This window comes from Schistocerca gregaria, chromosome X (genome assembly GCF_023897955.1).
Source record: "Schistocerca gregaria isolate iqSchGreg1 chromosome X, iqSchGreg1.2, whole genome shotgun sequence".
In the NCBI taxonomy this organism is placed as follows: Eukaryota; Metazoa; Arthropoda; class Insecta; order Orthoptera; family Acrididae; genus Schistocerca; species Schistocerca gregaria.
Window position 1 is genome coordinate 728,894,173 of NC_064931.1, and position 12,619 is coordinate 728,906,791.

The window sequence follows — 12,619 nt, forward strand, 5'->3', positions numbered from 1 at the left end:
CTGAAAGCATGGTAACATTTTCGGTCTAGTTTCACTATTGGTCCACTGTTAAATGTCTCAAGCATGCAGCATATGGTTACCTTTACTTCTTTCATTATTCATAAAAAAAATACGTGCTTAATGTTTTGTTTGGGAATAAATTACCATCACTGGTGATGTAGCCATGCTTCTTTGTTAAAAGATTCTCGACAAATGCAATAATATGAGGTATATAATCCGTAACACGTGCTGTTATTGATGGCCTCTGAACATTCAGCTTTGTCATATCTTCAAAGAACTCATTCTCATAGTGCCTTGTCAGTGTCTTAATGTCTTCACCTTGTGAGAGTGCCATCTTAATTATTTTGTCATCCACATCTGTAATTCCCATAACAAAAACAACGTTCATTCCAAAGTGATTGGCTAATATTCTTCGTACAATATCAAACCTCACGTAACAGCTGCAAAGAAAGAAAAAAAGTCAGTGTTTAATGCCTGGAATTATGTACAATATAAAAATCACAGGATTGTTATAATTGTAATCTGTAAATTAAATCCTAGGTTGGGTGGCTCAAATGCCTCAATGATTCAGATTGGAATACCATAGGTGTAACCATAATAGTAGGGTGCCTGTGGAGAGCCAGACAAATATATGATTCCTGAAGAGGGGGCAGCAGTCTTTTCAGTAACTGCAGGAGTGACAGTCTGGATCATTGACTGACATTAGTTAACATTGCCTTGCTATGTTGGTACTGTGAATGGCTGCATGCAAGGGGAAATGACAGTTGTTATTTGTTCTGCAGCTCTACTGTACAGTTTAATGATGACAACATCCTCTCAGGTACAATTTTTACCCTCCACACATTCCTCCATTACCAAATTAATGATTGTTTGATTCATCAAGGTGTATCCTCCAAATGATCCCTTCTGTTAGTTAAATCACATCATAAATTTATTTCCTCCCCAATCTGATATTTTAATTCTTCATTAGAGATCCAATCTACTCATTTAATCTTCGGCACTCTCCTGTAGCACCCCATTTCAAAAGCTTCTATGCTCTAGGGCTACAATGTGGTCAAATATCTTAAGAAAGGTCTTTTTTAACATTTAGATTTACAGTAAATGTTAACAAATTTCTCATTTTCAAAAATTGTTTTTTGCTACTGCCAGTGTACATTTTATATCACTACTTTGGCCCTCATCACTTACTTTGCTTCCCAAATAGCAGAACTAACCTACTGCTTTGGTGTCTAGTTTTCTATTGTAATTTTGGTCTGCATCACCTAATTTAATTTTAGTAGATTCTGTTGTCCTCTTTTTACTTTTATAATTGTTCATCTTCCAAACTCTTTTCATAACGCTATAAATTCTGTTCAACTGCTCTTCCAAGTTCTTTGCCATCTTTGATAGAATTAAAATATCAATGGTAATCCCTAAATTTCAGTTCCTCCTTGATTTCCTTCACAGGTTTCTCAATGTATAGATTGATTAACACTGGGGATAAATTACAACCTGGTATTACGCCCCTTTCAGCTACTGTTTCTCTTATAACTATAGTCTGGTTTCTGTACAAGTTGCAGAAAACCTTTCGCACCCTGCATTTTATCCCTGCTATCTTCAGAATTTCAAAGAGTGTTTTCTAGTCAACATTACCAAAAGCTTTCTCTAAATCTACAAATGCTATAAACATAAGTTTACTTTTCTTTAACTAATTTCCTAAGATAAGACATAAGGTCAGTATTGCATTGTGTGTTCCTACGAGTTTCTGAAACCGAAACTGATTTTCCCCAAGGTCAACTTCTACCAGTTTTTCCATTCATCAGTCAATATTTCATGATAGTATTTTGCAACCATGAGTTATTAAACAGGTAGTTTGATAATATTCATGCCTGTCATCACCTCCCTTCTTTGGAATCGGAATTATTACCAGTATATTCTTCTAGAAGTCTGAGGATACTTTGACTGTCTCATATCTGTTACACCATGTAGAATAGTTCTTTCATGTCTGCCTGTCCCAAAGATCTCAATAATTCTGAAGGAACATCATCTAGGGCATCCCCCCCCCCCCCCACCCTCAACTCAGGTCTTTCAGTGCTCTGGCAAATTCTTCTCACAGCATCAATTCTCCCACCTTATCTTGATTCTTCCCTTTGTAGAAGACTGTCATCAAGTTCACTTCCCTTGCATAGCCATTCCATATATTGCTTCCATTTTTCAGCCTTCCTGTCTTTGTTTGGTGTTAGCGTGCCATCTGAGCTCTGAATGTTCAAACAAATACTTCTCTTTTCTCAAAAGAGCTCTTATATTTTCCTATTGGATGCAGCTATCTTTCACACAGTCACACACTCTTCTATAGCATTACATTTCTCCTCTACCCATTCCTACTTTGCCATTTTCACTTTCTATCAATCTCAGTTTTTAGATATCTGTACCAATTTTGTGTGCTTCATTTGCTGCATTTTTATATACTTTCCTTTTTCAATTAAATTCAATACCTCATGTGTTACCTAAGGCTACTGGCTCTTGTCTTTTTGACTATTTGAGCCTCTGATGTCTTTACTATTTCATTTTTCAAAGCTACTGCTTCACCTTCTATAACATATTTCTCTCCCCTGTATCAGTCAATTGCTGACAAATGCTTCCACTGAAACTTCCCACAAATAGTGTGTTTTTCCATTTATCCAAGTTCCATCACCTTCGTTTTATAACTTTCTTAATTTCTTCTGTTTTAAGCTGTACAAATTATGGCCAGGGTTCATACCTACCCCAGGAAATGTTTCACAGTTTAAAATCTAGTTTTGAAATCTTTTGTCTTACCATTACGTAATCCGTCTGAAACCGTCCTGGCATCTTTCGGTCTCTTAAACATGTAAAACCTTCTTTCACGGTTCTTAAACCACATGCTAGTGATAATTACATTTTTTACTGAGCAAAATTCTAACAGACAACTTTCCCTTACATTTGTTTCCCCTACCATTTTCCCTTCTCTTCCTGTTTATACTGTAGAATTCCAGTCCACCGTCACAATTAAATGTTCATTTCCCTTCACTATCTGAATAATTTCTTTTATCTCATTATACATTTCTTCAGTTTCTTTGGTATCTGCAAGGCATTGGCATGAATACTTGGACAACTGTGGCAGGTGCTGGCTTTATGTCTGTCTTTGTTATGGTAATGCATTCACTATGCTGTTATAGTAGCTTACTTGCATTCCTATTTTCTTGATCATTATTGCACCAACTCCTGTATTGCCACTATATCATTTTCTGTTGGTAACCATGCATTTGTAAGACCCAGAATTCCTGTTTTTCATACCACTGCACTTCACTAATTCCCACAACACTGAACTTAAACTTTTTAGTTTCTCCTTTTAAATTCTCTAATTTACATACTAAATTAAAGGATCCTAATATTCCATGCCCCAGACTGCAAATTGCCAGTTTTGTTGTTGGGGGACTTTTTCACCTATCATACTCACGTCATTAGAGTGAAACAGTTTCCTTAAATTCGCTGCAGAGCAATATTTTAGATGTAGCTCTATATTAGAATTTCTCTTTAATGATAACATGTTCACACTGACAAGACTGATTGGAAGGTGAAACCACACTGATTTTGGGTGATTTGTTGAAGACTGAGATTAAAAATGTCTGATTCACTGTATGTGCTTAGCAAAAGACTTCTATTTCTCTTTCACTTGTGTCCCATGTACTTAATATTTTAGATTTTAAATCGGAGCAAACATAAGCTCTTGAACACTGCCTTGATAAACTATGCATTCAGCCTTTAGAAGGGTACAACATGAGGGATGAACAGAATGTGAGGAGAAGTTGAGTTTAAGACACATGTATGACATAACAACAACACAGGCATTCAGTGGTAGAACATGCTATAAAACTCATCAGAATTAAGTGTTTTTGATTGCACATTGGGATGAGTGACAAAAAGTGCTGGGTTATGTCCTAGCACAGCTGCCCACAGGGTTGGCTGTTTCACTGGTAATTGCTGCCAGGAAGGGCCTCTATGGCCTGTATTCTCAGGGATGATCAAATTTGTGATTGTTTACAACACTTATTAACAATCATCTGCAGGCTTTGATGAATGACTCACTGGCTAAGGGAAAGTGTGGAAAAGGGACACACTATTCAATGAGCTGAATCAGTTTCCAAGGAAAACAAAAAATGGAAAAATGAAATTATAGGGAATGAGCAGCAGTGGTAAATTAAATACAAATTAATTTGAAATTAATTAATCAACTTAGATTTAATTTGGAATAAAAAATGGACAATAATGAAGTAAACAATAGTAGTGAGGAAAATAGAAACACTTCAGATACAAGTGGAAATTCTAATTAGTGTAGTAGGTCAGTATAACAAGGAATCTGAATTACATGTTGTTCCTGGTGAATTTTGACACAAATGAGAGGTCAAAACTAGGGATTCAATCTCATGACTTTTCATTTCCAAACATGGACTTTATCACTACTTAAACAGGCCTAACAATGCACTGATTATTTATTCACTTAATATGCATGTGTATAATATGAAACTGGAAAGGAGAATGATGCACTTCTTCATGTGTGTAGATACACACACAACGAGTACTACTTTTAAATTTATGTGTAAATGTAAGAACACCAGAAAAATCACCCTCAGAAGACATCATACCACTACCACGTAGCTTTGTTAACAGTCTCAACTTCAGAAGTAAGAGAGAGCACAAGTTTGTTCAGGTACGCCATATCCAGTTGAAGCCACTCACTGATGATTAGGTCCCATAGACCCACCAAAATGAAGGAATACTGACTGCTAGATTTTACCCACAGTTCTAAATACTTCCACACATTTTCTGTGGGGTTTAGATCAGGAGATTTAGTGAGTCAGTTGAGGTGCAACAGCATGCCTGTGTCTATAATTCCTCTGCTTTGTACTGAAATATCACAATCATTCAGACACAGTCCCTCTAATCGACATAAGAAATCTGCCAAGTTCTTAATGTGATGCTCACACCGACCTATTAGTGGACTGAACTGACACCTCTGAGAAAACAATGCCAGCCAACAATTTTGCTACATCATCATGACATCACGTCAAACAGCCCACAGCTAAAGAGTATACTGGTAATATGGCAATAGTATTTTACTGTGAGTGGATTGCTGTTGAGCTGTAAGTTACTGAAACTGTTGTTCTTACTATACATCTCTTCCACCAGCAGAAAATACTTGTTTTCCATCACACTATGCCGAATAAGTGTTGTGTACAAGGCTGTACTGACAGTTACTGATATGGGGAAAAATACCTGTGTTCAAATTTTCAAATAACACCAAACTGATGAAGAAGTGGACTCATGCTATTTGACAGGAGAACTTCAATCCATTAGAACATTCTGTGGTAATCACTATGAAGTTATATTTATAACAAGAAAGCAAAGTTAATTTCATTGTATATAAGTGGTACATAACAATAAATCATAACTGCAAAGGCTCCATTATCACTGCACAGTTCCATTGAAAGTGTTGTGCAAATGACTTCTATAGTTCAGATTTAGTGTGTTTCAATAAGTGTGGCTCTGAGCACTATGTGACTTAACTTCTGAGGTCATCAGTCGCCTAGAACTTAGAATTAATTAAACCTGACTAACCTAAAGACATCACACACATCCATGCCCGAGGCAGGATTCGAACCTGCGACCGTAGCGGTCGCTCGGCTCCAGACTGAAGCGCCCAGAACCGCACAGCCACTCCGGCCGGCTTCAATAAGTGTCAACTTTACAGTACATAAGTTACATAAGACTATTGTTCCAGCATATCGAAAAGTGAGAGCATGAAAATGAACACAGGAGCAGAGAAGGCTGTGAGATGACGGTAACCAATAGCCCAATGACTAGGATTGCACGACGACAGGAGCAGCCTCTATACAAAGATAATATAAGTGCCACTCCTGCCAGCCTCGTTGGGACAGTTAGAAGATGGACAATAGTGGAGCTGTTATTAGTGAACCATATTCATTATTTGCGTGGACATTGTAGATAGTGAAGGACACTGACTTTTTCGCATGTTGCCCCCGCTTGCGACAACTCGTTTTAAATCCAAAGTTAAGTGTTGTCAATCTTCTTTATTGTAATAAAAACTATTAATGTGATTTGCTTGAATTGTTGTATAGCTATCAGGAAAGGCAGCATCCTTCAGGCACACTGTAATAGATCAGTGGGCAGGACGCCACAACTATATGTGACACTGTAAACAACTTATTTAGTGAAAACTCCCTACAGTAATTACAAATGTAATTCTGGCATACCTAAATTTTGGTCCTAAAATGTTCTGTTTTATGAATAGTTGTTTCTGTTTCTGCATAATTAAAAACAAAATACTTTTAAGGTAGTCGTAGTTCTTTGCTATCAAAGGTGTACTGCATGCTTTCACAAATGCGAAATCTTTACAGTCAGATGATGTGCAAGTACAATTATTTGATTTAAAATTTTTTCTGAAATTATTTTCTTTTTCTTGCTTTCCAGGTTTATCAAGAACACTTTATTTCACGTGATCTAATTCATCAAAACACTGCAACTGACAGGAAAACAGGGAGAAGATGAACACTTCCTTTGCAGAACCCCAGTTTAAAGAAATTGCTATCCCTTGTATATTAGCAAACTATCCCAGTTATTTGAGCTCAAGACAAAATGTTCAACAAGAACACCCAAGGCAAAGAAGACAAGGGCTGGAAGTGACTATATGTGAAAGCATAGCAAGAGCTTCTGCAAACAAGGGGGACAAGAAAAATAATTTTCAAGATTATGATGAATAGTGAGAAAAAGTGAAAATGTTACAGTGAATGAACTGTGGAGTAAAGTTGTGAAGAAAGATTATGTACTGTTCCTGTATTTTAGCTTTAAGAAAACTCTCCATGATAATTTGTGCATAACTGTTCGCAGAAACCTCAGTGTCAAACTGTATACAAAGGATGTAGACCCTGTTGCCAACACACTATGAAAGACCGTAAGCAGTGTAACTGAAGCTGAAAATGTACTGAAGTTATGTACAGACTTAATTAGTAGCAGAAAGAGTGATTTACACATCCAAGTTATACTACCCCTTCTTGAAATGTTACCAGTCAAAGAAGGTAAGAAGAAGGTTGTTTCATTAATGAAGTCACAAACTGCACTGCCTCTACAATTGAAGGCTTTTCATAAATTTTATCCAGAGCTTTTGATTATTTGTTTAGTCTTTCTCCACGTTTACACATTTTTATGATCAGCTGGTTCTGTCATTGAACCTCATCCAAATTCATTAAGGGAGCTTAGCTGCAATATAAATGTGAACCCAAGTAATCCTAATTTATTAAGTCACTCGACGGAAGAAGTTTCACGTTAGGAACCACATGATCTGTTCATGACCTTTATGCTAGATGAAATTTACACAAGCCATATGTAGATTCGAAAGCAGGAAATATTACTGGAATGACTTTGGATATTGTAAATATAGCAAACGGTGCACATGTATTCAAGATTCAGGGTATTCTTTTTTCCTTTCAATAAGGTAAATGTATTGCCTGTGAAGAAACAGAATGTAGAAAGCTTGTTTCATGTAGTATTTTTACAGTATGTGTAAATGCTGTTGGCTTTCAAATTTTTTCACTTGTTGCAGATAACAATTCCATCAATAGAAAATGTGTTACACATTTTGCAAATCCACCACAAGCCATTTTTGTGTACCCATCCTCAACACATAGTAAAAGACCACTGTTTTTTTCTGCCCGACACTGTTCATATTTTTAAAGTGCATAAGAAAGAACTGGATAAATCTGAAGAACCATACACAAACACTTTGATATCCAGATTTGGTTAATCCCTGATAATCCTAATACTGTTAGGGATGCATCTTTTGCTGCAATTAGGGAGGTATATGATACAGAAAGTCAAAAGCTGCTAAAATACAGTTATGTGATGTCAGTGAAAGCTGTGTGGCGTTCCTCTTCAGAAAGACAAAATGTTAAACTGGTTACTTAAGTGTTCAGTTATTATGTTGAAAGTAGCTTGGTAGAGTTGTGATCAGTTCATGGTGCACAGAACTGGGAGGGTACAGCTAAATTTATAAATTTGATTAGGATATGGATGGGCATTGTCAATGTTGAAACACCTCTGAAGGGAATTCAGCATAAAGAAGACATGCAGAAGCCTCTCATCAATAAAGCAGGAGACATGTATTATAGGTTCCTGAACAAAGTTATTGCTTGGTTAGACAAATGGAGTTTAAGCTCAGAGAAGAGTATCAACTGTCCCTAGAAACTCACACTTTGGCTTACTAATAATGGATGAATGCAGGTAACTGAATACTGTAGTAAGGAACTAAACATATGTTATAAATTGCCAAGGAAGTTCCATACTGGTTCTCTGGAAGCAAAAGTTGATCTTCATAGATAATTATCGGGACCTCAGTGTTGTATCTCATTTAGGCAGTTGTTGGAAACTGAAAAGAAGTTAACGCTCATGAGTAACTTAGAACTAAATGTGCACCCACAAAAGAAGTTGCGGCAGTGTAGAGATTCATACCTGTGATGAAAACACCAAGATCAGTGGGTGTGACATTAGTGACTTATTTTTTAATTTCAGTATCGCTTACGGTAATAAAAAAAATGTTGAATCTGATCATCCAATTTTAACATAAATTGTTGGTTTCTTTTGTCACTCATTGATAAGGAAACTTCAGTGTGCAGAGTGCACAGATTTTTTTTTACTCTTGGTAAATACACAACAATTTATATGCAGTTAAATTTAATTAGATGATTGGACAGAGGCAGTTTTAAATTCCCATATGAATTTCCTGTGGCAGTTTTTGCACACAGTTACTTGACTCTGCGAAGGTTGCTTGTAAAACATCTCTTCACGAAGCTGCTGAATCAGTGAGCAGTAGCAGCTGAACTCATTTTGAAAATAATTATGGATAATGATGGGATGTGTGCAAATTGTTGTCCTTGACATATTGTGCCAGAAATGTACAAGAAAATTATATAGACCACTGTAAATATTGTACCAAATAACTTTTAAAAAAAGAAAAATAATAAAACTCCTGTACAGCCTCTTCAAGGCTCTAATAAGAAGCAGATTCAAACACTATGCCACAACTTGAAATAATTTTTTATTTTTATGTATATCTATATTGCTTTATTACTGCCTTTTACATATTTCCACATATCCTGAATGCAAAATATTTTTACTCTTCAATGAAGTGCATAATGTGCTCAGTGATTAGTGTAAAATCAAACATAAGTGCTGTACAGTGTTTAGAAAATTCTGGGAAACAAAGATCTGAATTTTTCTGGGCATAGTGTGACAATTTTTTGTTTTACTACATAACATTCATTGCTTGCTACCTGTCACTATCCTCCAGTTGAGCCCAGATTAAAATGCCTTTACTCTTTAAATGAATGATACTGTGCTCAGTGAGTAACATAAAGTGTAAGTGCTGTACAATCTCCTGAAAATGGTAGAAACAAAACTCTGAATTTGTTGGAATAATTTGACATACACTTCCTGTTGAATGCTTAATAAGCACTGTTTACCACATACCATATACTCATACTTCCAGATGTACTCAAAACAAATTACAATGTCAAGCTGCACAGCCCAAGATAACTTACTGTCAGAGTTCCTTTGAATAATTGCTGCACTTATGGTGCACATTTCAAGTAATTAATGCATCTTGACTCTTAGAGAAATTAGCTGCACAAGAAATTTTTCAGTGTTTATATTTTCTTCCCCTCTCTGAAAATATGGCTAGTACATCTACATCTACATGGTTACTCTGCAATTCACACTTAAGTTCCTGGCAGAGGGTTTATCGAACCATTTTAATACTACTTCTTTATCATTCCACTCTCGAGTGGCGTGTGGGAAAAAAGAACATCTAAATCTTTCCGTTTGAGCTCTGATTTCTCTTATTTTATTATCATGATCATTTCTCCCTATGTAGGTGGGTGTCAACAAAATATTTTCACATTCAAAAGAGAAAGTTGGTGATTGAAATTTCGTAAAAGATCTCGCCGCAAAGAAAACTGCCTTTGTTTCAGTGATTGCCACCCCAACTTGTGTATCATATCAGTGACACTCTCATCCCTGTTGTGCGATAACACGAAAAGAGCTGCCCTTCTCTGCACTTTTTCGATGTCCTCCGTCACTCCTACCTGGTACGGATCCCACACTGCGCAGCAATATTCCAACAGAGGACGGACAAGTGTAATTTTGGGCTGTCTCTTTAGTGGGTTTGCTACATCTTCTAAGTGTCCTGCCAACAAAGCGCAGTCTTTGTTTCGCCTTCCCCACAATATTATGTATGTGGTCTTTCCAATTTAAGTTGCTCGTAACTGTGATTCCTAGGTATTTGGTCGAATTGTCAGCCCTTAGATTTGTGCGATTTATTGTATACCCAAAATTTATCGGATTTCTTTTAGTACCCATGTGCATGACCTTGCACTTTTCTTTGTTTAGTGCCAATTGTCACTTTTTTGCACCATATAGAAATTCTCTCTAGATGATTTTGTAATTGGAATTGATCATCTGATGATTTTAGTACATGGTAAATTACGGCATCATCTGCAAACAATCTAAGGGGGCTGCTCAGATTATCACCTAGACCATTTATGTAAACCAGGAACAGCAGAGGGCCTATGACACTACCTTGCGGAATGCCAGATATCACTTCTGTTCTACTCGATGATTTACTGTCTACTACTACGAACTGTGACCTCTCTGAGAGGAAATCACGAATCCAGTCACACAGCTGAGATGATACTCCATATGCACACCATTTGATTAATAGTGAGGAATGGTATCAAAAGCCTTCTGGAGACCTAGGAATATGGAATCAGTCTGAGATCCCTTGTAGAGAGCACTCATTACCTCATGGGAATAAATTTGTAGGGTATAACCAGTACCTTTCATATTAATAAACAAAACTGCATCTCTGTTAAGTAATTTGCTACTGGCCTGTTTTTATATAAACAATCAAGTTCAAATGGAAGGTAGGTCATTAAGTACAATTTATCACTGTTAAATGAAGAATTCAAGCAAAGTGATTAGGCACTCCAGTCGCGATTTCTTTGCAGTACTTTGTGACTAAGTAATGCGCATCAGCAGGCTTCGTGATGTATCAGTTTACGTGGGCCATCAAGCATGGTGTCACAAATTTGTTGGCAGGCCTTGTATCCTCGGTGTTGTCAGCTTAACTGAGTAGCAAGGTGTACTGTCAAATGATATGTCAGAGCATCAATGTTACTCACACTTGGCCTACAAGGAACACCTTCCTAACGGATCTTAGAAGACCATATAATCTAAGGGGGAAACAACAATAATAATTAGGATTTTTGATAATCTCCTGTAACAAGGAACTTTTCTTCAGGAGCTTATTAGTGTTTCTCTCAACACTTTTTGCAGGGGCAGCACCGATCCTACGATATGCTGAAGCAGACAGTAAACACCGTAGCTTCTGAAAGTAATCCTACTTGTCCAACACTATTGTAGCACTGCCCTTGTCTGTGGGTAAAATAGAAATATCCAGATCTACTCTGAGAGAACATAAAGCAGCCCTCTCAGCTGCCATTGCATTACTCTTAGGTGGACGTGCCCCAGTCAACACATAGCATGCTTCCCTCCTAACCTCTTTTGCAGCATCAGGAGGTAGTTTCAAAACAGCCTGTTCAACAGAACTTATAAAACCAACAACTGGTAAACGCTTGGTCATTGGTGCAAAATTTAAACCTTTCCCTAGCACCCTGAGCAGTTAAAGTAGGAAATTTCCATACACACTTGCAATAATGAAGTACTGACCAACCAATTAAAAGAACATTCAAATTTTTTTGAAGCAATCATTAAATGAATCCAAAATAATTCCATGGAAATAAAATCTAACTGCGGTGAGTGTACTGGAGCCTTTTAAGAACATGTGTGAAACCAGCACATTGCTTGATGCAACTGACAGCAGGAGAGTTAATACGATGCACAACTATGGCAAATGGAACAATATTATGATCATGTCATGTAACAAAAATGACAATGGACACTGAAACCTTATTCTACTAACTTCTTACATTGGTCATCTTTGGTTGCGTAGTGATGCTTGTGTGTGTGTGTGTGTGTGTGTGTGTGTGTGTGTGTGTGTAGCATCTTTCCAGATATGATCTGCAAACTGAAGTTTTAAATTCCCTTGCACAGTTTTTTCTTGCTGCATTTGTGCCTTGAAAATGACAAGGTGTGCACCTGTCAGTTGTTGAGGATGTCACCCAGATGCATTCCTATAAATTATTTGAACAACATGTCATCAACTTGCATAACACTATCAAAGAATTCTGGGTCTTGTGCAACTAGAGTGTATGGGTTTCACAAATTCAGAACCTCATGAATTTATGATGATTCTTGCTGAACAGTATTTCAGTCTCAGAAAACATTATCATACAGGAATACAGAGCATGATCCATAATTATACAACAAGTTAACATAAGTGGTATAAATCTGTAATTCCATGAATCTGTCATTTGTCAGTTCTTAATAACTTGAAACACCTGCACCTTTTCCAGTCACAAGGTACACTCCATTGCTTTGTAAATAAACAACAAATTACTGTGCTAAGATGGGCCAGTTGCTTTATACAACT

General features: G+C 36.8%; 1 protein-coding gene across 2 annotated transcripts in view; it reads right to left on the reverse strand.

The window, feature by feature from the left end:
- The window catches only part of LOC126299072 (probable cysteine--tRNA ligase, mitochondrial), a 100,545-nt gene that overhangs the window by 75,328 nt on the left and 12,598 nt on the right, over positions 1–12,619 (reverse strand). The window contains exon 2 of one of the 2 annotated variants that reach the window (XM_049990741.1): positions 145–440. The exons of the other annotated variant lie outside the window; for it this stretch is intronic. Coding sequence (XP_049846698.1) covers positions 145–440 — 296 coding nt within the window. The remainder of the gene's footprint in view (positions 1–144; positions 441–12,619) is intronic. 2 annotated transcript variants of the gene reach the window in all.